General features: G+C 52.6%; 2 protein-coding genes across 3 annotated transcripts in view; one reads left to right on the top strand and one right to left on the bottom strand.

Annotated features, from left to right (window-relative positions):
- The first annotated feature begins 2,951 nt into the window (after window positions 1–2,951).
- Window positions 2,952–26,537, top strand: ATP1B1 (ATPase Na+/K+ transporting subunit beta 1). The gene is made up of 6 exons (XM_011290899.3): window positions 2,952–3,091; window positions 7,627–7,755; window positions 19,569–19,724; window positions 21,458–21,642; window positions 24,050–24,130; window positions 25,103–26,537. Exons 1-6 carry the CDS (start codon window positions 2,995–2,997, stop codon window positions 25,364–25,366), a joined length of 912 nt encoding a protein of 303 aa, XP_011289201.1. The 5' UTR covers window positions 2,952–2,994; the 3' UTR covers window positions 25,367–26,537.
- The window catches only part of NME7 (NME/NM23 family member 7), a 260,452-nt gene continuing 259,702 nt past the window's right edge, over window positions 26,355–27,104 (bottom strand). For both annotated transcript variants that reach the window (XM_045048905.1, XM_019821576.2), the window contains one exon: window positions 26,355–26,634. In XM_045048905.1, coding sequence (XP_044904840.1) covers window positions 26,602–26,634 — 33 coding nt within the window. In that variant the 3' untranslated portion in view covers window positions 26,355–26,601. The remainder of the gene's footprint in view (window positions 26,635–27,104) is intronic.

The following is a 27,104-nucleotide window of genomic DNA, read 5'->3' on the forward strand; positions in this document are numbered from 1 at the left end:
CAGGCACCCGTGCTTAGCATTTTCCCACATCTCCCATTTAATCCTTGCAACGATGTGTCACTCCAGTTTTACAACCGAAGGAAGAGTCCTGGAGAGAACGAGGACTTGCCCAAGGTCACACCGCCAGCAAGCACTGAAACTGAGACTGTGAATGCAGGTCTGTCTTACCCTTCGCCAGGCCGCTCTTTTGCGGCGACGTGGTACATGGGTGAAACATCTAGATGGTCTGAGTGGCTGAACCTGGTTCTCCCAGGGCTGAGGTCATGGTCTCCAGCTGCACTACCGAGTTTGGGGTGGAAATAACGGAGTTCCCAGGAAGCCTGGCGGAGGCTGGTTGAGAACGGGAGCCCTCACTGGCTGCGCAGGCACGACCCTCAGGACTTGTCAGCGCCTGGGAAGAGCCTACATGCAGAGCGGGAAGCATGAGCAAAGCTGGGGAGCTAAAATTTGAAGAGGGAGTCTCCCCCAGAGGAACACAGTAGGTCAAGGGCAAGAGAGAACGCTCATCCTTGCCAGACGCAGCAATCCGTCTACTTGGCATTTGTTACAGCCCTAGAAAGCTAAGGTAGGGCACCTCCTTTTAAAGAAGAAATGGGGGTTCTAATTAAAAATCTGTCACCGTGAGCCTTTCTCCACATCCTCTGTTTTACCAAATGCTTCTACTGGAGAAGAGATAGGAAGAGCTAGGGAGTGGGGAGGGGAACCCGTGGTGGAGGATGGGCAGGGTGAGAGGCAGGAGTATGCACAAGGGCAGCACGCCCTCCCTTAACCCCTTCGTCCCTTCCCACGCCACCTCTCCCCTCACTCAGTCCCTTTTGCAGATTCTGCCCACGGGCTTTCCTCCCTCTTATGTGCAGCCCACACTCCATAAACAAATGCCCTTCCCGGGGATCTGTCCTGCTGGAAACTCCTCCACGAGGTAACTTCTACTGGGACAGGGACCAGGGACATCGTATCTGCAGGTGTAGCCTCTTGCGCAGTTCTCCCACCGGGACTTGGGGCTTTTCCAATGTAAACGCTGCAGGGGCAAAGCAGGGGGGTGGCTTCCTCTCTCATCGAGCTGTTCTCTGTTCTCACAGTTGCCCTTGACAGAGCCCTGAATGTAGCAGTCCCTCTGGGGCTGGGGGGCTAGGTGGCTGCTTCTCTTCAGAATTTCAGGGATTTTCAGGTTTTGGCAGATCTTGTAGGTGGGCCTTAAGAAGGATCCGTGGGAGAGAGCTCATTCCGTAGCAGCTCAAGCTTGTCCTTAGACCTGCAAGGTTGACCTTGGAGACAGAAAGGTGGCCCTGACAAGTGTCCCTGTACGGGGTGACGCAGGGCTGTCCCATCCTGTCCAGGATGGGTTTCGTTGCTCTCTGGGGATGGGGCTTCTCCGCAGACACTGCGGAGGCACCCCTGCCGATTTCTGCTGTGTCACTGCCTTGAGAGGGACGGGTAAAAAGCTGCTCAAGGGTTCAGAGAGAGATGAAACCGAGCAGTTTGGCTTTTCAGCTACAGGGACTAAGGGATTGGAAGACGGACTGCCCCCTCAACGTCCTGCCCTTCGTGCTGGGTCTTCCTAATTCCTTCTGGCCTCAGGGATTTTACAGCACAAGAGAGTGGTCAGGACGCCCCAGGGGGCACGAAAGCACGTCCGTGAGACTACCAGCCACCTGCTGGGCACGGAAGAGAGTCCTCAATGGTTGGGTCACGTGCAAATAATCGTCTCCCGGGTCTAGGCTGGTGTGAGGCCGCCGCGAAGTGCGACGGGATTCCGAGGGAAGACGAACTGGGGGCGAGCGGTCGGCCTCCTACCCCTTCCACCCCGCGGATGCGGACTGCCGCCCCGGGTGGGTCTGGCAAGTGTCCTGCTTGAGGCGGCTCAGGCCGCCCACAAGAAGCGCAGCAGGCAGTCAGGAGCCAGGGCTTGCGGGTTGCGCTGGCGCTGCAAGGAGAGGGACCGGCCGGAACTGCAACCGCAGTGGGAAGGAGCGCGCAGGGGGCGCCAGGTGCCGGAGCGGAGAGGCGGGGCGGAGCCAGGCAGAGTCCCCGACTCTCGGGCGTCCCCAAGTGACCTTCCCCCACTCCTCCAGGGCCTACGAGGGGTGGACCAGCAGCGGAGGGAGACCGGGAGCGTGCGACAGCGAGCAGGCGGGCGGGAGGGACTCGATCAGGACAGCTTGGACCGGGGTCCCCGGGCGTCTGCGGGCCGCCGGGCGACGCAGGTGCCCCGCGCCTCACTACGGCAGAGGAGGGCGTGCGTCCAACCGCGAGCGAGGAGGGGGCTGCGCCAGGCCGCCTGCGCGCGCGTCTTTTTCCCTCCGCCCTTCGCGCCCCAGGGCCCCAGCCCTCCCCGTTCGCGGCCGCGGCTCCTTTGTGCCGTCCCCGCGCCCGCCCCTTCGGGCCCTAGGCTCCGCCTCCTCCGCGCCCGCGATTGGCCAGCCGGGCCGCTAGTGGGCGGGGCCCCGGGCCGCCCCGGCGCGCTATATAGTAAAGGTAGGGCTCGCGCCCTGAGCCAATTTCTCGGCTCGTGGCGGGCGCGCGGAGGCCGCGCCGCGGTCCGTTTGTCCGTCCTTCCCTCTGACTTTCTCCTGCCCCCACTGCCTGTCTCTGCAGAGGTCACCGGAGGCGGGGGCCGAGCACGCGCGCGGCCCCAGTGGCAGCGGGAGCGGCAGCTGCGGCTTCGCTGAGCCCCCGAACCCCCAAGGGCAAGAGGAGCGCGTGGCGGACCAAAGAGAGCCCGCGAGCGGCCGTGCGCCCACCAATAGGTGCGGGGCTCGGAGCCGCCCAGCCTGCGCGGCCCCTCCCTCCGCCCCCGCCGCCGCCTCCCCCTCCTCCCGCTCCTGCCTCTGCCCCTCCGGCGCGCGTCTGGCACTCGGAGAGCCGCAGCGGCAGCGGCGGGTGCAGCTTGCGGAGAGCCGGGCCGGGGCCGCCGACCAGCAGCCAGGGAGGACGCCGGGGCGCGCGCCGCACTCACCCACCCTCAGCCCCCGCGGCAGCCGCTGACCCGCCACCATGGCCCGCGGAAAAGCCAAGGAGGAGGGCAGCTGGAAGAAATTCATCTGGAACTCGGAGAAGAAGGAGTTTCTGGGCAGGACCGGCGGCAGCTGGTGTAAGTACGGCGTCCGCGGCTCTCCCCGCCACGGTGCCTTCCCCGGCCCGGGCGGCGCATCCCTGCGCAGGCTCTGCGGACCTTTCTCAGGTCTCGCGCCGCCCAGGGTGGAGCGGGGTCGGCGGCGGGCGCCGCTCCGGGCGCGCGGGCCTGGGCTTGTCATCCGGTGCGGAATGCGGGGCCCCCCAGGATGGGCGCGGGGTGGGGGCGGGAGCGCGCGGGGCAGAAGGTTCTACGGATTGCCACGGTCTTTTCTTGGTAATTTGCAATCTGTCCGAGCTTCGCGCGAGCCCTTCCCTCCTGGGAATGGTCAGGCCCTGGGAGACTAGGTTTGGCCGTCCCCGTAGTCAATGTCCCAAGTCCTAAAAATTGAGATTTGAGGCGGCGAGAGAACCTCACGATGGTAACCGGATCGGATGCAGGCGAGCTTGTGTGTTATAGCAGTTTTCTAGTCTAAATATGTACCTCAAAAGGCGCGGCGGGGGTGGGGCGGGGGGCGCGGAACCCATCCACATTGCAGTATTTCTTGGCTGTGCCCAGACTTTACCCCAGTGACCTCCCCTGGAGTCATTACAGCCCAGAAGTGGCCCAGGAAGCCCCGAAACAAGTCTGGATGTTTTCAATGTCTGCACACACAGATGCGGAATCAGTAGGTTGGGTTGATCACCGTGAAAGGTTAGTGTAAGAAATAAACGGCATAGAGAGAGGCAGATTCAGCCCACCTTACAAGATTTGGGGCAGCCTGTTGCTTGACTGGATGGACTTTTTTTTTCTTTTTTTTTTTTTTTTTTTTTTGCCCCTCGTTGAAAATTAGATACCTTGTTTTCCGCCTCCCTCCACCGGAAGGGTGACATTTTTTTTTAAAGGTCATTTTGAAGGGCAGAGTTGTAGGCAAATGCAGAAGAGTCGTGACTGCAGAAGGGAGAGAAGGGAACTCCCCCCCTCCCCCCCCTGCATCACTGCCCCCTCCTTCTGGAGGATCATCATCACCACCACCACCACCACCACCACCACCACAGCTGCAGCCACTGAGGGTGCGCTGGCTAGGGGCTGATGCGGTGTTCCTGATTGGGAGGATCTGTGGCCATCACAGGAGAATGAGTCAGGGAAACCGTGCTTGGCTGACATTTTGAATTGCAAGAAGCTAGATGTATGATTTTTGCAAAGAAGAAAAAAAAAAAAACAAAACCGCAGCCTGTCGTGGGTCTCTCTTGGCTGAAAAGCAAAGGGTTAATAATGCATCACACTTCAAGGTTAGTCAAGGTGAAACCGCATTCCAAGGTATTACAAGGAAGCAGCATAGGTATTCTGAGTCACGGTAGACGTAGGTCCTTAAAGTGAGGGCCTTTAGCTTGTGTTTTTTATTTTATTTTATCTTGGAGGAGGCTGTGTTGTTCAGTGGGATTATTGCCATGGTTTCTCTGGCATAAAGATAGCTCCCTCTTTTCTCAACATGGAAGGGAAAACCTGAGGAACTCGGGGTGTGTGGGGGGCGACCAGCTCCCTGCCAGGGCGATCTAGCCGTTCCTCACTTGAGCGAGGCCTCGGGGGTGCACTGCGGAACGGGGCCCCCTTCTCCCCGACGCGCTGGAGGCTCCAGCCCTGGCAGGTGGACCCCAGCCTTGTCGTGGGTCAGGGGCTGCCTGGGACTCCGGGCATATTGTGAAATTTGTTTGCCCCTCTTGTAAAATAGATTTCTTTCCTCATTCCAGTTCCAGAATAATATTTGCTTTAGAAGGTAAGGCAGGATGGGCAGACTTGTTCATTAAGCTGACATTTAATGGGGCAGCACCTCCCATGTGTGAGAGAAAATGGGTGCACACGCGTGTGTATTAATTTTGGCGTCTCGACCCCACGTCCAGCAAGGTGCCAAGACACTGATTTATGAATGCAGGCGCCGGGATTCTTGTCTCTGCCCGTCTCCTCTTAGCTTCTGTTTTCCAAGGTACAGGTGCCGGGCTAAAAATTCAGTTTGGGTTTTGCACTCGTTTGTCTCTTCTTTGGCAACGTAAGAAACGACAGACCCTCTCGTAGCAGAGACAGCGGCGGCAGTCGCTGTCCCCTGTGGACAAAATGCTACCTTTCCGGCACTGGGCCCAACATGGATGCCCTTGGGACGAGGGCAGGTCGCCCTTGGCTCGGCTTTGCTTATAGGTAGATTTTCACCAAGATGGACGCAGGAGCCTTGCCTGTCACCTGCTGGAGAAATGGCAGCATGCAAATCACCTGCGGTTTCCACCTTTTCATTAAGTTAATGCAGGCATTGGTAGGTTTTTATTATGTTTGCCGCTGGGCCCAGATGCCAGTCTCCTTTTGCCCGTGACCCTTTGAAGGGTACTCATTCTTTTTCTAACTGGGAAATCTCTACGTTACTTGTATTTTTTTTTTTTTTTTTTTTTTTTTTATAAAGAAGACACATTGCTTAAGAGGGGAAAATGCCTGTAAAACTCACCTTCTGTGTCACCCTGGCCAGTTGGTACAATCTGTCTAGCTTTTCCTTTTGAGCAGCCCCTGGTCACCTGCGTGCCGGTGAGCCCCCCGCATGGGCCCCCCAGACGTTCACGTTCCTCTAACCAGGTGACCTTGGTTCACAGCCGTAACTGGGGAGATTTTGCTAAGTGACATCTTGGAGCAAGAGAGAAAAATCCCTCGCTTCTCTCAGGGTATGCTGTGGAAAAGAAGGGAAAGGCTGGATCTTCGTCAGCTTCATCAGTGTGCCTGCAAAAGCGCTAATTTTCCCGGGGCTCTGTTTGTATTTTCAGCTGCAGCCACAATTAAGGTATCTTCTTAAGTGAGTCATTAGAGTTAGGTGTGTGGAGTCCGAGGAATGAGCATTAAAAATGGCTCCAGTTGTTGGGAGAGCTAAGTGGAGTTAAGCTAAGAGCACCGAGACGAGGTGGGGGGCCACAGAAAAAGCGGCTGCAACGGCTCCTTGCTGACCGTGTGATACCAGCTCTCGCACCTCTTAGGAGCGCGTTCGCTGGAAAATTTTCCAGATCTCTTGACGTCACAGCCTTACCATTTGCCTACTGCTGCTTGGATACAGAATGCAGCACTTAACCCTTGTCCTGCCGGGAGGCAGTGATTGAGCCGGGCAGCTGTGGCTCCGGATCATATAGTCTTTCCACTTTTCTTACCTTTTGCTTGTGGCCTGGCCTTTTTCCCTTTTTTCCTTCTTTTTTTTTTTTTTTCCTGATAGAGGAGAAAAAGGGTAACGATTAAACACTTTGGTCTTAGGTGCGTTTGGCTTGGATTGTTTTACTAACGCTCCAGCATGATTTTCCCGAACCATGTACTTGCTGGTTGGAAGGCTGGGCTTTGAAATGCAGGTCAAGGGCAACGTGGCTACCTCCTGTGACAGTGTGCCCACTCTTTCCCTCCGTCCCTCCGCCTCTTCTTTTCTACGAGGCTTTTGTTCTGTTTTGTTCTGGACTTTTGCCCGAGGACCCCAGCATTCACCGCCTGAGATCTGGAGGTTTTGAGAAGTAACCCGAGGCTCCTTCGCGCAGTCCTGTTTCGGACTCGGTAACCTTCCGGTTCGCCTGCACCCATTCCTGCGTTCAAGGCGAGTCGTTGGCCGGCTCGGGGCTGCCGGGCGATGCCTAGTACAGCCTGTTACTATGTGGCTAATCGGGGAGATAATCCTCGTAAACCAGTAACTGATAGCCTCGTTCCCGTCTGTGGGCTTCGTGCTGTTTTGCTTCTTGTGTTTTTGCTTTTGCAGCCAGCTCAGCCCGTGTCCTGCTGCCCTGCTAGCTGTGGGAAAAAGAAAATGCAGCTCGTCGAGCCAGTCAGTATTCCGGGTCCAGGCAGAATATGGAATAAAAACACGCTTGCCGTTTTTACTACAGGGTTTTTCCTTTTTTTTCCCCCCTCCTCCTTGTTTGGCGCCCCTGAAGGAAAACACAGTGTGTTTAGTCCGTCATACACATCAAGAGGTGGGGAGACAGAAAAGCGCAGAAGAGCTTCATGCGGTTTCTCGGCATTCGTTGCCCCATCCCAGCAGAAAAACTTGCAGGCGTTTGAATGTTTGGAGAAGCCGCAGAGCCTGGATTGTAGTTTCAAAATGTCGAGGGATAAGCAAGGAAAGAAAACCTACGTCTCTAAGGGAGTATAGTGTCATATTTGAGATGCATTGCATAAGCACACAGACATGGCCCTAGATTTTATTGGTGATCTTCATGAACAGTTTTTTATTGAGGCAGAAAGATTATTTCCTGTAAATAATCTTAGTTCTAGCAGAACATTCCTCTTACCCTTACCTACCCCCAACACACACACACACACACACACACACACACACACACACACACACACACACTGTAACGGAGGGGCTGCCTGTCTCTGTTTTTACCCCACCATGGTGGGGGGGGGGGTAGTATGGTCCACTCTCTGGATCAGTGTCAGAAAAGGAAACTCCAAAGACAGGCTGGAAGGGAAGGCAGGAAGGAAGTCCCTTCATCTCCGAGGTTAGCCTTTCATTCTGCGGGTGTGACTGTCTCACAGCCTTCTGTTTCTGTCTGTCCTCCTTGCAGTTAAGATCCTTCTGTTCTACGTGATCTTTTATGGCTGCCTGGCTGGCATCTTCATCGGAACCATCCAAGTGATGCTGCTTACCATCAGCGAATTCCAGCCCACATACCAGGACCGGGTGGCCCCCCCAGGTAATGCGAATACGTTCAGCTCTTCCACGGGAAAGACGGGTGCCACATTTTCACGCAAGAAAACGTTTTTCTGAAAATTGTCTGTTAAGGCGCTGGTAGACTGAGCCTGGTTTGATAGGAAAACGCAGAACTGCTCAGCGTTGTGGCCAGGCCTCCTGCCCGCATTGCAGACACAGCTCCGGGGCTCCCCCGCGTCTTCCCAGCTCTGCGGTGAGGGGTGAAGAGCCTCCCCCCCCCCCGCCCCCGAGCCTACACCCTCCCCAGCTGCGGGACTCCCTATGAGGCCGCGACCTCCCCCACTGCCCAGCAGGTCAGTTAGTGGGGTCACTACAGGGCCCTTCAGGCTCAGGCGCATTTTTCACTTTCTTGAGGGGACTGCGACTCCGATAAATCCTTTAAAAAAAAAAAATCACTTCAGCTCCTGTTTATCAAGACGAAGTTAGTTTTAGGGATGATGAGAAGCTCGGAAGTGGCCAGTTACCCACAGGGACAGGAGCCACGGCTTCAGGAGTCCGTTCTCCCACCTGCTGTTGACTTAGCTTGACCTTGAACGACAACACACTCTCCTCTCACTTCTCCGTGTTTGTACCTGCTTGTTCAGTAGGAGTCTTACTGCTTGACTGTCTAGACCCACTTTGCAGTTTCACTGTCTCCTTTAGCTGTGACCTGGGAGCTGTGCACAGCCGTCACTGCGCCCTGGGGAGGCCCACTGCCCATATGCCTGACGCTTACAGGAAGACCAGACAGGAGGGCGACCACAAACCCGACCTTGCTCACTGGCTCTTCTCAAATTCATTGTCGGGAGGACCCAGAGACAGGAAATGTTGCGCAGTTTCCGGGTTCTTGCGTTATAAATGACCTTGAGGCTGCCACTGGGGGGGGGTGGCGATGACGTGTCCCCTCTCCATTTTCCCTGGCAAGTGTTTAGTAACAGCTGCATTAGGTGACAGTCTGGAGGCCGTCTTCATGGCCCTGAGCAGCCTTGGTCAAGTGTGGGAAGTTTGTTGCAAACTTCTTGTGCCCATCTCCTTCTTGGGGTGTGAAGGACTCCAAGGAAGATCTCCAGAACACGGAGGTGGCCAGCACCAAGTCAAATAGTCGTCCGCTATTAGAAAACCGTAGACATGGCCAGATAAATCTAGATCTAGGGGATTTTGGAAGCGGGAGGAAAAAACCCAATTGTGTAAGTAATATAAAACAACTTTAACCTGCTTGAAAATCCACACTTTCCAGCAACTGTTTCCCAAAATCGGTAGGTGAGTGGAAAGGCTGAAGCAGAAGCGCTGGTGTGCGCAGAGAAATGTAGGATCTTTACAGGTTGTATGCCGGCTTTTGGGACAGGAAGGCATGGCATGTCCCCTCCTGGTGGGATTTTTATGGTAGCATTAGCAAGCGTCATATAAATTTGTGCAGGCCTTTCTTTTCTTTTCTTTTTGTAAGCCTTTGGAAAGCGGTTCTTTGATTACGATGCTACTTTATAATCGTTCTCCAACTGAAAGCTGCAGGTTAACTCCAAAGCCAAGCATTTAATTTCCTAGCCTTAAAAAAAAAGTGCTCCTTGTCTGTATAAACCGTGGGGAGTCGGCCTCCTAATAAAAGTAAACCTTTTCTTCACGTTCTTTGCAGAAAGGGTGATTTCACTTTCAAAAAGAAAAGGCTACAAGTGCCAGACCTTTTAAGCGGGGGCCTGCCAATGACCTTGCCTCGCAAATCTGGTGAGGTGCTGGGTCCTTGCCCTCTTTCCCCATCTCCCTCCCCCTCCTTCAGCCCCTTCCTAAAAGGCACGTTCTTCGTCCCTATATTTAGCGTCCTCAGCAGTCGGGCTGACCTGACAGGCCGTCGCTTCTCCAGAGCACTGCTGGTGTCTCATTGTGGAAATATGCGTTCCGGTTCTTTGGCCCGAGTCGTAGGAAAAGTGCTTCCTCGGGTCCCCTTCTTCCCTGACCTGCTGCCTGGGCCCTTGATCTTCGTAATTTCTTTTTTTCCTCATCCGCCACCTTGCCAGGAGCATCTAGGCCCAGCCCCTTTTACCCTCACCTTCCCGAGGGACGTGACGCTCGTTCGAAAATGATAGTGGCCTTGGAACAGGGAGGCCAGGTGGGCAGAGCCCTTGGTGGCGAGAAGTGCATCCCGGGACCGTCGTGCGTGCTCCGAGGGGACCCCGACGGGACCCTCCCCCTGGCATCTGTTGGAGCGGAGCTGAAGAATTTGTTTCTGACAGGCTGTTCCTTCGGTCTGCAGACCGAACACGCTGCGGAAGAACGCCCCGGCGATCTTTCGGCTTCAGTGTTGGTAGCTCCAAGCTTCCGTTATCGTGAAAGTTGTAGATTTCACAAACCCCGCATGCTTAAGTCAAACGAAGCTAGTGAGTGGGAAAGACTTGGTACATCACTTAAAGATTTACGGACTTATCGATGCTATTATTAGCTGTGTCGGAGGCAGGAGCACAGAGCCCGCCTGACTCACTCTGAGCGTGAGCACGCCTTGCTACCTTGTAACTAGATCTCGTAACACGTGCGATCCTGGCCCGATGAAAGGGTGATGAAAGGGTGGCGATCGTGGGGGACATTTGGGTTTGACTGTAATGTTGGCTAAGCTGATAGGCCGAACGTGAAAGTCTCAGAGGGGGGGACCAAGGTACAGAATGGAGGTGAAATTTAAGGAGAAAAAAGGATAGCGTGCTGTTTCTGGGCCTGAGCGATGGTGGCCCTTCGTGCCTGGGACCCTCCTTACAGAGTCGTCGTGTTGCTCTGGGATAATGGAACGGGTCGCCCCCACAGCCTGGAGGACACACAGGGAGAGCTTCAGCTGCCATACGAGGTTGAAATACACCGAATTGTTCTGTGAGTCAGAAATGGTTGATTATTGGCCATTTGACATCGCTTGACCTAAATACGAGAGCAGCCTCAAGTTCATAAGCCACGGTACAGGTTTCCACTGTCAAGCTGACCTGAGAAGGAAAAGCAGGAACTTTGAAGGTGGACACAGTCCCCACCATTCGTGCCCTACTTCATCTCACCGAGCCTCAGTTGTCCCATCTGTAAAATGGGACCGCTACTCTGTGAGGATTTAATAAGTGTGCGTAAAGTGAATGGGACCTTCTAGTGGCCAGCCTCATGGCACGAAACAAAGGGTAGTTATTAGCAGCCACTTCTGTTCTTGGCACTGGAGGCAGCGGTTTCCTTTCAGGTACTGAATTCAGTATTTCCAGACTGAGCTCTGGGTGACCCCTCAGGGATGCTTTGTCCACACTGGTTTCACGAAGTGAACAGCATCTTGGCTCTCCAAGAAAAGCGTTCGGGAGAAATTGGATTAGGAAACCTGCTGAAAGGTTTTTTTTGAGTAAATGGAAGTGACCTTGTATTTGTTCTGTGCTCCAGCCGCTCCCTTCAAAATACCCACGCTGGCCGGGTCGGCCCTGCCGTGCTTTTCTCCCTGGGAGACCCTCTCGGGAAGTCCCCACCGGTGGCTGGTGGCATCCCCTCACTGTGTTCCCTGCCAGACCTGGAGAGGACGGGGCCCGCACCTGCCCACGCTCCCAACCCCGGTCCCCCACGTGACCCCCACGCCCCTTGCTGCCTGCCGGGCGCTATCCTGGAAGAGTCCCCTCCTCCACCCGCCCGCCCCTCCCCCAGCTCCGCTCCCGGAGTCACAGGGGAATGAAGTGCAGGTCACGGTCTGGGGAGATTCCCAGCCGCCCTGCTTCCTGGTAAGCAGGTGTGTGTTCCTGTTCTTCCTCTCGAGCTCGTGGGGACGGCTTTTCTTTTTGTTTTGAAGTGGAGATAGGGGATGCCGAAAGAACTATTAACAGGTGCCACGGTACCCAGAATGGGGTGGGGGGAGAGCAGGGAGGGGGGGGTGCAGCCCAGGCCACACTGGCACCTCCTGCAGTTGTGATTTCGTTTGGACCGTGAGAGGGAACAGGGCGCTGGAGTGCAGATCTCAGCGTAACGAAGCAGAATTCTTGAGGAATCATGACATCAGTCTGCTTATTTTTCTCAAACTCCGAATTTCAAGGGGGAGAATTGGAAACACGTGGCTTCCTTATACTTTGGGTGAATTGCTGTTTCAAAGTGCCAATAGAGTGGCTTTAAAGTCTGTGTGTCTGTCTGTTGCTGTTTCCATCAGATCCTCTTGAGTTGTAATCTGGGAGCCGACACGATAAATGTACGGGGCTCCCCCGGCCTGGCCGCCTCTCACGTTCTCCCTCCTTCTCTCCTCCCTCAGAGGGATCCTGCCAACTTGCCCCCAGAGCTTGGGGCTCTTGATGAGCTGGCATTGGTGGCAGTTGAGATTTCCAGAAGCTACTGACCAGACCCCTAGTTTGGGCACAGTTTGGGTTTAGGGCGGCAAACTCCAGACTCTCATTCTTCAGAGTGTCCCCGCCTCACCATTTGGCCTCAGCAGCCCGCCTGCCTGTGCCCTTCTTCGTTTCTAAAGACCAAGATACAACTAATAAGTGAGCTCTTGGGTACACAGGACGCCTGATGATTAACTTAAAAATGTTCTTGGAGCCACAGAAAAATGAGCCTCACTCTGGGTGCTCATTTTAGACAAGTGAGCAGAGCGGAGACCTCTGACAAACAAGACCAGGCAACAAATTCCATGGAGGGATAACGGGGGAAAAAATGCTGAATCCGTGCAATTTCATTTAGAGCTTTTGTGCCGGGCGCACTCTGTTGTGGAAGGAGCACCAGCCTCACGGTGCCTGCGGTGACATCGGATGGGCTGGGCTGCTCAGGGCGTTTATTCTAGTAATCTCGCGACCCCAGGGCCCATCCCACACAGGCCGCGAGAGAAGTTGCGGAGACGAAGGAGAGTGTAGGGATGTCTATCATCTACGGGCTTCCGATCAGCAAAGTGTGTCCTTTCCCACGTGCATGCATGAACGGACATCATCAGATACGTTGGATCTCTTACTTCAGGTCATTGGCCACTTGGCGAACGTTACGTTTCGTATCTAGACGAGTCAAATCTGCTACATACGCTTGTTCTTCAGCTCGGTCTTCAACAGAAAAGCCTAATGTAAAATAGTAGGGTTTGGCTATTTGTTTACGTTTTGTCTGTCTATGTTTTCCCATTATAAAAGGTGGTATCTTTTATTAGGAACAAGCACAATTATGAGCTATAAAATATCAAAGACAGGTCCCTATGAAATTAGTTGTGCTTCCAAGGTCCCCTGAACTGAATAATGCTCTCTCTGTTCACCTGAAAGTGAACATAGGACCGTAGGTAAGAGTCTGATGATAAAGGGTGATTCCAGAAGTGCAGGAGGGCCTTCCACCAAAGCGTGTGGCATTTAGCTTAGACGAGAGGAGAGATTTCCTCACGCCAGGCGTTGTTGAACATCCAGGCAGGCTCTAGAGAAAATCCAACAATTCTTCTTTAAAAGACTTTTCAAAGGGAGCAAATTCTCTGGCCTCTGGGAGGGTGTTGATGTGACTGTGGCTGACCCCAGGTCGTAGTCAAAAGCTGAGCCTACGTAGAAGGCGAGGCCAAGGCTGCTAGTTTCCAGAAAGCACAGAGGCACCTTTTTTCCTGTGCCCTCCCTGAATTTTGTTAGGTAAATCGATACTTACCTTGCAGACATTAAAAAAAAAAAAAAATCAAATGTTGAAGGGGGAAGATGGTGTGTGTGCATGTGTGCGTATGGATACACGTCCAGATTCTGTACAACGTCATACCCCCAGTTTTTTAAAATTCCAAGTCACTCATCAGCTTGGAATGTGCAGGAGATAAATGGTATGCACGAACCGTGTGCACGGCTACATTTGTGTTTCTTTGCCTTGTGTGCCCTCATTAGTCACCATGGGTGCCCTCCTGGAGGTTTCTGTGGAAAATGATGCCTATTTAGAGTTCTCGGTCTGGTGACTGTGGGGTGTATTAAATGACTGGTCCAGGCAGCTGTGCTTCCGGATTCACTGGAATAACGGTTCACAAGGCTACAATGGCCATATTCTACTTTAAATGCTTCAAACTCACAAGTTAGATTGAGGAATTCATAAACTTGCTACATTATAAACCTACTTGGAAACAAAAATAATTCGTACTGGAAAGCCTTTCTCTTCTCGTTTCTTTTATTTGCTAGTCTCCTCCCCCCCCCCCCCTCCTGCTATGAACACCTACTAAAGCCAAAAACTGAATGTTCTCCCGATTTGTTGCTCAAGAGACGGGGAACCAACGAAAGGCAAGTGTAGCTCCGGAAAGCAACTGCAAAGCCAAAGAGTAGTTGTTGTTTTAACTCCCAACTCTTATGTGAAGCTAACGTGCTCATTAAAAAACCAAATATGAAAATTTCACGTAGGCAGGTTATTCTTTCAGTCCTTCTAGGTGGCTTTGTCACATGATAAGCAAAATGTAATTTAAGGCAAACGACCCCATCAGGGCAAAGCCGTATAAAACTCAGCATGGTCAATGTCAATTCAAGTTCAGAACACTGGCGAGGCAAAAGGTTGTATCTGTTTCCTGGAATATCATTGGAGACCACAAGCCAGTGATTGGGTGTTCTGCTATCTTTGGCCTCTGGGAGTTACCACTGGAAACAAAGCTCACCCTTGTCTAAAGTTCTAACAACCTGAAGGAGTGGCCAGCGAGGAGTAAAGTATCCAGTCTAGTGTGAACACAGCTAATGAGAATACCGTTTGGCAAGGTGGGATTCACGTGGCCCTTGGAGGGTGTCCACGAAATCTTTGGACTCCAAATAGCGAAGTTGCCAAATTCGATCGCGTTTCTTTTTTTTCCCATGAGTCTGATAATGTAAAGTGAATGATTTAAAGGGTTTCGATACCAGGTCAAGGGTATTTTCATTTGTCTCTTGTATGGATCTAACTGCTGTAGAGAAATTACTTTTGAATAGCGGAATTTTCCTAATGGTTTGGAGAAGATCCCATCAGAGACCTCTCCTAATTAAGATCACCCAGAACAGAATAGGCGAGGGGATTGATGTCCGAGAGATTCCAGGAAAAGAACTTCTCAGGCCAGAAAGCTCTGGATGAAGAAAAGGGGAGGCAGAGCTGGTGGGGGATGGAGTGAGACCTTGCCCAGCCTCGGAGGTGGGGCGGGGGGTTGAGAGCAGACACTTGATCGTGCCCCCACTTGACTGTGTGTGCTCCATAGACGAGGGGTTAGAGAGAGGAACTGATCGCCTGATCCAAATCATGGATGCTTCTTTTCTGGAAGCGACCTTTAGATCAGAAGTTGGGTATCTTAAAAGGATGGTCACTAAAACTTAGGGCAGTTACACCTTCGAGATCCTTCAGAAACTCCAAAGGGAGACTTTAGCCTACAAAAGACAGGAAGGCATGGCTGAGCTGCCTGGGGTCGGTCTGTCACTGCTGGCCTCCCTCTCCCCCAAGGCTGTGGTATCCCTTTACGTGGAAAGGACAGGGCAGTGACTTTGGCTCAAGGTCTGATCCAGCTGGGCACGTCACCCAGGATTGTAAGACCCTGTGCTTAACTATTTTACCTCTTGGTTTCTTGGCCTCACAGTCGCCGATTTTTCACGCGTTTTCGAGCTGTGTCTCTTACACGGTAACGCACAGGCTCCGTGGGGCTTAGATGTGAGCCACACTTACCGAAGGGTTCGAGCTCTTGGGCGGAAGTTGGTAGGATTCCGTTACGTGATATTCACGATTTCTCCTTGGCCCTGTCTGGAGACACACGAGGCCAGGTGCATACAGCTTTGCTGGGCCCGCGATGCCCCTGGGTGTGCAGTAATAATGTCCGCCGTTTCCGCAAATTTGACGCTTAACCACAGAGGTGCTTGCTGATGGGAATCACTGGTGTTTGTCTCTGGCTGAGCGTGAACTTCGCCTTGGCCATCGGTCCCAGGCTCCTGAAAGATGCACTTATTAGCCGTGCCTGTTTGCTCGTAAGATCCCGGAGCACTGAGTCAGGACGGCTGATGCTTTGGGGTCTCACGCGCATCACCCGGCCTCTTCGAATAGCGGAGACCTTGGACTTGGCAGCACGAGGGTGTGAGAAGCACTCTGCGTAAAGCCGCCGTCTGTCCCCGCGGTCCTTCTGCCTCTGGGAGATCCGAGGAGCACGTCACCCAGTCCCGGAGATGGCGCCTTGCCCTGTGACTGGCCCGGGAAGGGGGACCGCAGGAGGGGGCGGGACAGCCGGCGCTGGACGCCCCTCATGATTAAGTCTTGCCGTGTACTGTCAACGTGCCCTTCGAGGTTCACCTTCCTCCTTTAAAGCCCCCGAGTGAGACCCTCCAGATCTCTGCCGGGCTCACTGACCACCTGTCAGCATTTTGAGTTTTGCCTCGTCAGCCGCTCTGCCGAGGGACAGCGGCCGGCACCGTTGTCCCTTATCGCTCAGCCGGCAGCCCCTTCCCCACCACCACCTTCCCGAAGGTTAGGGGAGAGCCTGCCTTCTTTCTGATAACTGATCTCCTCTTCGCCCTTCTCTCTGCCCCATCTCCTGCCTTCTCCCCAAGCCTGGAAACGCCGTGTACCCTGCACGTGCAGATGTTGGTTTCTGCTCGCACTCCCACCCCCGTCACACGCTGCCCCTGACGTGGATGTCAGCAGACCTGTGGGACGCGGGACAGAGGGGAAGGCGTGTGCCTCTGTCTTCTGGCTGCCGGGCTCTCCCGGGGCCTCAAGGGGTCGGTGCCCATCAGGCCGCATTCTCTGCCGACTGTGGGGTTATTGCAGGAAAACACCCTGTCCTCCGGGGTTCTGATGAACCTCTGGCCTTGGGCCTAACCCTGCACTTCTACGAGTCCAGGCTAGTCCCCTCCATCGAAAGGTCTGGTTTCTAAGTCCAACCAGGAATGCTCCCCCTCCCCAGCCTTGCGCATTTTAGTGGGGTGTCCGTCCTACTGACCATACTCTCTCAGGCATGAGATCCCAGCGGAAGCTTCCACTCACATTTTATTTTATTTTAATTTTTGCAGGTATGTGCCATTTAAAAACCATTTTTTTTAATGTTTATTTATTTTTGAGACAGAGCATGAGCAGGGAGAGGGGCAGAGAGAGAGGGAGACACAGAATCCGAAGCAGGCTTCAGGCTCCGAGCTGTCAGCACAGAGCCTGACGCGGGGCTCGAACTCACGGACTGTGAGACTGTGACCCGAGCCGAAGTCGGACACCCAACCGGCTGAGCCACCCGGGCGCCCCTTCTGCCACTTTTTATCATATTGTCTCTTTGTGCTACAGATGGTCACCGCTTAACGTAGGAAAAAGTGGATTTAAATCGCGCTAGTCATGCAAACATTTTTCTGGGGTTTGCAAGAACCTAAAAAAATATATTTTTAATTGTAGCATTTGCTGTTTACTTTTAACTGATGGCTGTTGGGTGAGCAAATCCCGATACTTTTCCTTGGACTCTTCTCCATCGCTGTTGTCAGCTCTCCACCCCCCTGGATTCTTCAGGTCCCGCGCTGTCCTCTCTGAGCTGATTGCTCGTGTCACTTATCAAGTCATTGGTCTCGGGCAGCCCCACACGTTTCCCGTCTTCATCCGTGGTTTTCCCATTCTTCTAGGGAAGTGCAGGCATGGAAGAACTTGCCCCCTGAGCTGCGCCTCCCCCGGTATTTAAGCATTTCTGAAGCTCGGAGCCACCCTTAGTCACTAGAAACAATAGCAGCCGTCGAGCCCAGCCCCTGCCTGTCCTCCCGCCTCGCAGATGGCGCCGCTAAATAGTTCCTGTTCTCTCATCTTCGTCGTGCCTGTGTCACGATCACCACTCTCCGGTTCTAACTCCCCAGAGCCACGATTCTCAAACCAAGAGGCTTAAGGATCCTTCAGGCTCGTTAGCGCAGAGGTTGTGACTTGGCAGGTCTGGCGTGGAGCCTGTGGCGCTGCAGGTTTGACCAGCCCCCGGGGTGACGTGAGGTGGCACGTTGGGGGTGTTGTGCCCAACACAGAGAGGGTGGGTCTGGGGTCTGGAGCCAGGATTAGAATAGGATTGTCAGGTTTAGCAAACAAAATACGGGACACCCAATTAAATTTGGTCATCAGGTAAACCACGAGTCGATTTTTATAGAAGTGTGTCCTAAATATTACATGGGACATAACTTTTTTTTTTTTTTTTTAAGAAATAGCTGCTTTTTTCAACGTTTATTTATTTTTGGGACAGAGAGAGACAGAGCGTGAACGGGGGAGGGGCAGAGAGAGAGGGAGACACAGAATCAGAAACAGGCTCCAGGCCCTGAGCCATCAGCCCAGAGCCCGACGCGGGGCTCGAACTCCCGGACCGCGAGATCGTGACCTGGCTGAAGTCGGACGCTTAACCGACTGCGCCACCCAGGCGCCCCATAACTTTTTTTTTTTAACGTTCGTTTTGAGAGAGGGAGAGCTCACGCGCATGCGTGTGCACACATGTGAGTGGGGGAGGGGCTGGGAGAGGGAGAGGGAGAGTCCCAAGCAGCCTCCTCACTGACAAAAAGGGGCTCAATCCCACGAACTGGAGATGATGAACTGAGCTGACATTAAGAGCCCGTCCCTTAGCTGACCGAGCCACCCTGGTGCCCCGTGGGACATCCTTCTATAAAAGTCAGTTGATGGTTTATCTGAAATTCAAATTTAACCAGGCATCTTGCGTTTTATCTGGTGATGCAGTTGTGCTAGAAAGCAGTGGATTGAAGGGCGCCCAGGTGGCTCAGTCGAGTGTCTGACTTTTGATTCCGACTCAGGTGATGATCGTGGCTTCAACCCTTGCATCGGGCTCCTTGCTGACAGTGCAGAGCCTGCTTCAGATTCTCTCTTCTCTCTCTCAAAATAAACTTAAAAAAAAAAAAAAAGGCAGTGGATTGAGTCACCACCCCTGTCTATAGTGCTGTGTAGTATTATTCAAATACCTATCTAGGAAGTCTTGTGATGGCAGAGGCTTTTGAAAATTAAAGACTAAAAGGTTGGTTAAGGGGCACCTGGTGGCTCAGTCAGTTAAGTGTCCGACTTCGGTTCAGGTCATGATCTCACGGTCTGTGAGTTCGAGCCCCACATCGGGCTCTGTGCTGACAGCTCAGAGCCTGGAGCCTGCTTCGGATTCTGTGTCTCCTCTCTCTGCCCCTCCCGTTCGCGCGCACGCGCTCTCTCTCTCTCTCTCTCTCTCAAAAATAAACATTAAAAAAAATTTTTTTAAATGGTTGGTTAAAAGAGTGAAAATCCAGGGAGGGCAATTATACTTTGAATTTTTACCACTGGCCCTTGACTTGCTCAGAATACCCACTTGCTTTCGGAATGGAGAGCAAGGATGGCAACTGCACGTAAATGCCAAGTTCGTCCAATTTGGGTTAAAAGATGCACAGAAATACTCCGTTGAGTAGTCTGGAGTCTTGTAGAGTTTGGGGTGGTCATCTGTTCCTTACAAGAAGGAGTCAAAGACCTCAGTGCTCAAAGGCTTGCTCGCAGTCAGGGAAACGAGCTTCCTGCTCGACGTGCGAGCCGGGGTGCGTCTTCTTGACCACGAGCACGTGGGACTGTTGGCCACATAAGGATTCTGGAGTGCTGCATACACACATCGAAATCCTGGTTCCACCTCCTCTCTGTGACCTTGGGCCAGGCGCTTAGCCTTTCCGTGCAGTAAGTGTTTTCATTCATAAAATGGAGATAATGCCCATCAGGGAGTGTTGCTGAGGAAGTAAAATGATCTAGGATAGCAAGACGCCGTCACTGGTACTCAGGTACTTAATCTAAGTGCCACAGAAGTGATTTTACAAGAGAGGCAAGAATTTAACCTGTTCTTTTTAGTAGGTGTGGTGAGTGAAGGATGGTTCACACGTTGTGAACCTGCTTTGGGATTATCTTGGCTGACTGCCTTCTTACTAACAGTTTTCTGTGTTTTTCTACCTGGTCTAGGATTAACACAGATTCCTCAGATCCAAAAGACTGAAATTTCCTTTCGCCCGAACGACCCCAAGAGCTATGAGGCATATGTGCTCAACATAGTTAGGTTCCTGGAGAAGTACAAAGATTCAGCCCAGAAGGATGAAATGATTTTTGAAGATTGTGGCAGTAAGTAGACTCATCTTGGACGTTTGTGGTTGGTTCATTCTCACTTCCCATTTCTGTTTGTTATCTAACAATCACAAGATCGACTCTTGAAGTAATTCAGTGATTGAATTGAACCCTGGCCATATTGAGAGGACACTGTTTTCTTTTTTTTTCTTTCTTTGTTTTTTTTTTTTTTTTTTGTTTTAAAGCGAGAAGACTTTATGGTTTAGGCTTGGATGCAATGGAGAAACAATGTAGCTTCAAGTATTACGATTATCAGCATTTGAAAAGCATCTTATTTTAAAAACACTCCAGGCACCCCTCCGACTCACAGACCACAATTACAGTTATGGTTCTCTTACACCCATTGATTTCGAGAGGCACGATTGTTTATATTTCCAGATTTCTGCCTCGGCCCCCAGGGCCTTCTCTTGCGATGGCTCTTTGACATAATTGGCCGTAACTACACTGATACAGATAGAGGATGATGTCTGGCCAGGGTAGAGGCCTTCCTAGACCCTGCTAGGGGTGGCTGGTGCAGTACGTCTCCGGTAGCCGAGCATTTGGATGAGGAAATGACCGATGAATGGCGAAGGGTGGCTCTTGGTTTCATTAAGCCACTGGCTGGAATACGCTGCCTGGCGTGTGCATTATCCAGCCGTGTTTTCGTACCCACTTAGACGGGATGTCCGTCTGGGTTACAAGGTGGTGCCTGTCCTTCCTGTCCTGCCAACACCAGCTCCTTATGGGGCGAACTGTCACATTAAGCCATCCGGAAGAGAGTAATTTAAAAGAAATATTTTCACTACCTTTTTCCTTAGGACTGAAAGGGGGTTTTCATCTCACTTTGCGGTAACTCATAAAGGCCTGTATGTAAAAGGCCTGTATGAAAGATCATTAGGGTGAATCACTTCACTGGAGGCGGACTGAGTTGAGGCACTTGACCGTTTGAAGGGAAAAGAGTTAACTTGTGACCTTAGAAATACATACAAATTTTGGCGTTTGCCTCGGTTTCCCGTAGGATGCTTTTGTACTAACTCTGAATCCTCTATTTCGTGCGCTCTCTCTCTGGCTTTGTTACGGGCTGTGAATAAAAAATACTGCATTACAATTTCTCAGCTGAACAAATGCCAGGAAGAAGTCCCAGCTTGTACAAGCAGACATTGAAAAAAAAAAAAAATTTGTCTTTAAGCCTTGAACAGTGGCGAAAAGGAAGAAAAGAATTCTTTCCTTACCGTTTAACCTGCTAATTAGGGGCACGGACAGCGGCTTCGCCGTGGCCGGGCAGCTGTGACCAGAAGCCTCCCAGTTCTGAAAATTACTGATGCTCCTTTTCATTTGTGCTCTAATTGTAATGTCCCTGTTGATGAGCTCAGTGATGTTGACCTGTGTCAGTGAGGCTGACGGGTGATCGGGTTTCCTTTCAGTCTCCTCACTAGCTGAGTCACCCGTTATTTAAAGGAAGAGACACATGGCCACGGACCACACATCACGCCCCGATCATCACAGCCCCGTGAAGCCGTGACGCGGGGGCATTTACCAGCAATTGCTTTGGGTAAAAGACGTTTCCCGCGTCCGTGAGACCAGAGGTGGTCTGCTGGGAATCCGCGCCTTCATTCAGGCCGAGCACTAAATGCAGACCGGCCCGGTCTTGGGATGGGTCGTGGTGACCAGGAGGGACCCTCTCCGCTTCCTTTCTCGGGGGCGCCGAGGGAGTCGTTGGCATGTTGTAAGCACGGTGTTTGCGTTTCCAGATGTGCCCAGCGAAATCAAGGAACGGGGAGAATTCAACAACGAACGGGGAGAGCGGAAAGTGTGCAGGTTCAAGCTCGAGTGGTTGGGAAATTGCTCCGGAATAAACGATGAGACTTACGGCTACAAAGAGGGCAAACCGTGTGTCCTCATAAAGCTCAACCGAGTTCTGGGCTTCAAACCTAAGGCAAGTAATGTTTGAAGTCATAGAACTTGAGCCGTTTTCATTTGGGCAGAGCATCTAGTAGGCGTGAGGAGAGCATAGAAAGAAGGGTTAGTCTCCTCAGTGGTGACTTTTTTTTTCTTTTCTTTTCTTTTCTTTTCTTTTCTTTTCTTTTCTTTTCTTTTCTTTTCTTTTCTTTTTTCTTTTCTTCTCTCTTTCTCTTTCTTTCTCTCTTTCTCTCTTTCTCTCTCTCTCTCTCTCTCTCTCTTTCTCTCTTTCTTTCTCTTCCTTCCTTCTATCCTTTTTATTTCTTTTTTGGGGGGGGGGTGGGTACTGAATGAGATTTCCCTGCAAAACCAGAAGCTGGACACCATTCAGGCTGAACTCTGATAACCGTGGTGTTGGCCTTGGACACTGTTGCAGCTTCGAGTGGGTAAACGGGACTTGAGGCCACTGAAAAATGGCACCTTGCCATCGTTCGCCGTTAGGTGGGGCGATAGTTGACTCTTTAAAAGAAGGGAAAGCGTATTGGTGTTATCTCTGCTCTTCTAAAACTGGTTCTTTGACTCTGTCCTTCAGGTCGGGAAACAGAGCTGCGCTTTTCCCTTCGGTGAGGCTGCTTCCCGCAGCTCTCCCGCATCCACCCTTCCATGCAGGGTTCTCAATTGCTAATATTTAAGAAAAATTTGGTTTTAAGTTTGCTTATTTTTGAGACAGAACGCGAGCGGACGGAGGGGCAGAGAGCGAGGGAGAGAGGGAATCCCAAGCAGGCTCCACGCTGGCAGCCTGGAGCCCGATGTGGGGCTCAAACTCCCAAACCGTGAGATCGTGACCTGAGCCGAGACCAGGAGTCGGGTGCTTAACCGACTGAGCCCCCCCCAGGCGCCCCGAGTTTTTAATTCTGATAGGAGTTGACTGCGGGGTGCTGAGTGACATGAGCAAACCTAACTTCATTTCCGGACCCTGGCTCTCTCGTTCGTTCGCTTTCTGCTCTATGCCATTGCTTTGTGGCCACGATGCTTGCTGCTCCCGAGTCGTATTTACAAAAAGAAAACCGAGGCCGAGGTGAGAAGTTCTAACTGAACCGAGTGGGGCGCCTCAAACTCCTTTACCGCCTCCGGAGGGCGTGTGGGATGGACAGTTGCCCGGCTGGCCGACGTGGCGGCCCTGCCGCACCTCGCTCCCGACAGAACTCCAGTCGTCTTTGTACTGGAGTTAGGATGTGATGGAGGAGAGATGGTGAGAAGCGTCCCGTCACACTTCCGGCTGGGGTGCATCCGCCAGGGGGCTCTTCGCCTAGCCCAACCGGCTGTTCGCCACGAACGGGATTGGTGCGGTGGCCCGAGGGGAAGACGCCTCTTTCTGTCCAGTCCTGTTTGTCTCTGGTCTCCACCCGCTGCCACCCTCTAATTCATCACCCCTTTTTGTCGTTAGGAATGCTTCTTGTCAGAGGGTGCGGTACCCCAGGGTGTCCTCGGGGTGCCCGTTGCCTCGCCCTCAGAGGGATGCGTTCTGGCAACTTCTTTATCAACGAGCGTTTTCTCTTCGTGTCTTTAACGGTCGTGGTGGTGCTGGCCGAAAGGTCCGAGGGAGTCCGATCTAGATGGTCGGTTTCTTGTGTTCTACAACAAAGAGCAGCAAAAACAGTAGTTCTCTAGTGATTCGCAGAATTGCCCCTTTTATCTTCGGTTAGGCTGTGTATGTGTTACGTCTCCTGTCGAGACTCCCGTCCTGACCTGGTCGAGCAAGCGGGTGGCTGTCTTCGGGGAACGATGCTCATCACACCTCTCCTGAGGTGGCTTGGGGCCGGGGCTGTAGGAGGGAGCGCTCTAGACGGTTCCTCGCGGCAGGCATGTTCGGAGTGTACTCTGGGCCCCTTCAGGGGGTTCGCGCCTTCACAAGACCCCCTTCACGCGGGGCCCAGCTGCCTTTACTGGTTTTCACATAGGACTTGACAGAAAGAGTTGGAAATGCTCCTTAAATGGCAGCGCGTCTCCCGGAGAGTCAAAGGGAAAAATAAAAACCGAGAAAAAACAACCTGCTTGAGGGAACCGGGTGGCGTGATTTATTCACGGGGTAGGAGGAAAGCCCAAGTTTCATCAAAACAAACGTCAACCAACCTTTCCGTCCAATTATTACGACCTTCTTAATGAGGAATATTAGTGCCGGGTTGGCCTTTATTTTCCAGCGTTCTTGAGGAACGCTTGTCACCCTGGGTTACGCTGGGAGTTCCGCATGGCGCCGGGCCGCGTCGCAGCCTCGCTGTGGCCTCGCGGGACGCGGGCACGGACTTGCGTTTTGCGCTTTGTTACCGGAGTTGACTCTTCGTGCCCCGTGGGTGCCCGTTTGTGCTCCAGGCCCCCTTGGGTTTTTCAGAAGTCGTGGGAACCGATTCACAGACTCGTTGACCGGTGTGGGTTTGTATTTTTAGCCTCCCAAGAATGAGTCGTCGGAGGCGTACCCAGTGATGAAGTATAATCCCTACGTCCTGCCCGTCCAGTGCACCGGCAAGGTAAGGGGGCGCCTAGTTACCAAAGCGGGGGTGGGAGGGGAGACCGGGTGGGACCGTCGTCCGTTAGAGGTGCAACTTGGACGGGGGAGGCGAGGCCTGTCGCTTCCGGGCATGGGCCTCGATCGAGCCATAGCGGCACGGGGTAGAATGAGAGAAAGCGGTAACAAGACTTAGACCGTACGTGGGTTTCTCCACGAGAACAAGAAACCAAATTACCGGGGTCGAATCAGCCGGAATCTTGGTTTACGGGACCGAGAGGTGAACCAGCCCACACGGGGCCTCTCTGGCCCCCGTGGCGTGTGGCACGTTCGAGGCCAGCTTTTTGTTTCGTTTCGTTTCGGACGGTTTCCCATTAAAAAAATGTGTTTTGGGCTTTTCTGGAAAAACAACCAAAGCTATAACAGCGCGTGCTCCCTTTAGACCTGAAAATAGGCTCCTGCCGGATGGATCGCTTACAGAGAGGGCAGACTGAGGAAGGGGGGTGTCTGGGAACAGCCCCATTTTATGGCCACACCGAAAAAGCAGATGGACGCCGAGAGAGTGAGAGGCGGTTACCGAGCCCCTCGGGGAGGAGACCCCTGAAGCGCCATCCACTGGGCGACCACCGGTGGCTTTCTGACTCTCGGTGGCAGGTCCCTTTCTCAGGGTGCGGGTTCTGGAGACCTGCTTGGTTGGCCTTTGCCGCGGTTCCCTCCCTTGCGCCGCGAGAATAGGCTCCTTTTGCGACCGCTCCGGCGGCTGCCGGGGAGCAGGCCGTGCGCGCGGCCTCCCCTCGCGTCCGCGAGGCGGCCGTGTCCTCGGTGGCTGAGGTTCCCCCGCCTCCCGGGGAGGCTGGCGCAGGCGCTTCGGGACGGCGAGCGGCCCCGGGGTGGCAGTTTGCACGCCGCTCCGCGGGATCCCGCGTCGCGGCCGCGACCATGGCCGGCGGCCCGGGCCGCGAGCCCTTACAACCTGTGCCCCTCTGGTTTGCAGCGAGACGAAGACAAGGACAGAGTTGGGAACGTGGAGTACTTCGGCCTGGGCGGCTACGCCGGCTTCCCCCTGCAGTACTACCCCTACTACGGCAAGCTGCTGCAGCCCAAGTACCTGCAGCCCCTGCTGGCCGTGCAGTTCACCAACCTGACCATGGACACTGAGATCCGCATCGAGTGCAAGGCGTTCGGTGAGAACATCGGGTACAGCGAGAAGGACCGTTTCCAGGGACGCTTTGATGTAAAGATTGAAGTTAAGAGCTGATCGCAAGCACAGATCCTTCCCACTAGCCATTTAAAACAGTTAAAGATACAAAAACAAACACCTACTAGTCTTGAATAAACTGTCATACGTATGGGACCTACACTTAATCTCTCTGCTTTACACTAGCTTTCTGCATTTAATAGGTTAGAATGTAAATTTAAAGTGTAGCAATAGCAACAAAATATTTATTCTACTGTAAATGACAAAAGGAGAATAAAAATTGAGCCTTGGGACGTGCCCATTTTTACTGTAAATTATGATTCCATTACTGACCCGTAGTAAGCAGTGTTTCTGGCCCCTAAGTATTGCCGCCTCGTGTGTTTGATTTCGTGTACGGTACCATAGGTGCACCTGGTCGTTTTTCAAGCCATGTTTTCTCGTATCTGTTTTCTACTTTCTGTGAGCGAGGTTTGCCGTCCACGGTGTAAATACTCAACGGGAATAAAACTGGCATGGTACTTTTTTTTTCTTTGTTCTTTGGGGTTTGGCTCTTTCAGAGGCAACGGCCCATCGGTGAGCATTTTTAACACACTCCATACATAGTCTCTCTCCCTGTGGTGTCGGGTCTTTTTCTTTCTTTGTGTTTTGTTTTCCTGGGGCTGGGGGTGGGGGGGGGGGCTGTCGTGGGGGAACTGCCCTTGAAATTTTAAGTGACGCTACAGAAAACACGAAACGGTGATGGGTTGTGTCGTGCTTTGTACCGAATGCCGTCTTGCCGTTCTCCCCTTGTCCTCCAGTATGTTCTGAAGCCGCGTATGAGACCTGGATCGCCTGTCGCTTTGGCAAAGTGACAGGACTCATTCATTCGCTTTGGACATTTTCTCTTACTTTCCTTTTTTCCTTTCTCTGGAGGCATCACACGCTGGTGCTGTGTCTTTATGAATGTTTTAACCATTTTCATGGTGGAAGAATTTTATATTTATGCAGTTGTACAATTTTATTTTTTTCTGCAAGAAAAAGTGTAATGTATGAAATAAACCAAAGTCACTTGTTTGAAAATAAATCTTTATTTTGGACTTTATAAAAAGCAATGCAGTACCCCATAGACCGGTGTTAAATGTTGTCTACAGTGCAAAATCCATGTTCAAACATCTATAATCGCCAGGAGTACAGTGTTGATCTTGTATTCAGTCAGGTTAAAACAATGGACAATAAAAGAATGAACACGTTCCTCCTGTGCCTGATTCGGTCTTGTCTGACTGCCCCAGCCTGTGACTTCTTTGCTTCCTCTACTGCTAGTTATCCAGGATCCTGAAGAAGTACTGAACCTGAAAGACAAAGACACGTGAACGCGTTCGTTAGTTCGCACGGGAATTCTGCCCCCGCGTGGCCGGCCGGAGGGCAGAGCGACAGGCTCATCGGAGGCCGAGACTCCAGCTCTTAGTTCAGAGCTGGACGCTCAGAGGTATCTGGCGGTGTTAACTTCGCCTAGTTTAGGAGACGTGAATTTTTGGTTCCTGCCGGTGTCTCCCTAGGTTCGTCTGTTTAAAAAAAGAGTCTGCGGTGCAGTTGAAAAACGGAGGTTGGGCTTGAGGTTCAGTAAATGAAGGTTCACGCCTCGCTTTCTGGTTCGTGGTTTGGCCTGTGTTCTCATTCGGCCATACTTAAAAATTCGCCGTGGCGTGAAAGGAGGCAAAAGCGAGCTTTCTGAAAAACAGCCTCCCTCCAGGTAGAACTGAGCCGGAGGCTCAGGGTCACTTAACCCGGCACGGGCAATACGCACACTGAAATCAAACTG

This window comes from Felis catus, chromosome F1 (genome assembly GCF_018350175.1).
Source record: "Felis catus isolate Fca126 chromosome F1, F.catus_Fca126_mat1.0, whole genome shotgun sequence".
NCBI lineage: Eukaryota > Metazoa > Chordata > Mammalia > Carnivora > Felidae > Felis > Felis catus.

Excerpts from the sequence above, each read along its gene's own strand:
- ATP1B1 (XM_011290899.3), top strand. The coding sequence starts at position 2,995 with ATGGCCCGCGGAAAAGCCAAGGAGGAGGGCAGCTGGAAGAAATTCATC. Across the intron at positions 19,725-21,457 it reads GATTTTTGAAGATTGTGGCA|ATGTGCCCAGCGAAATCAAG; the intron begins GTAAGTAGACTC and ends TTGCGTTTCCAG. Across the intron at positions 24,131-25,102 it reads CCGTCCAGTGCACCGGCAAG|CGAGACGAAGACAAGGACAG; the intron begins GTAAGGGGGCGC and ends TCTGGTTTGCAG.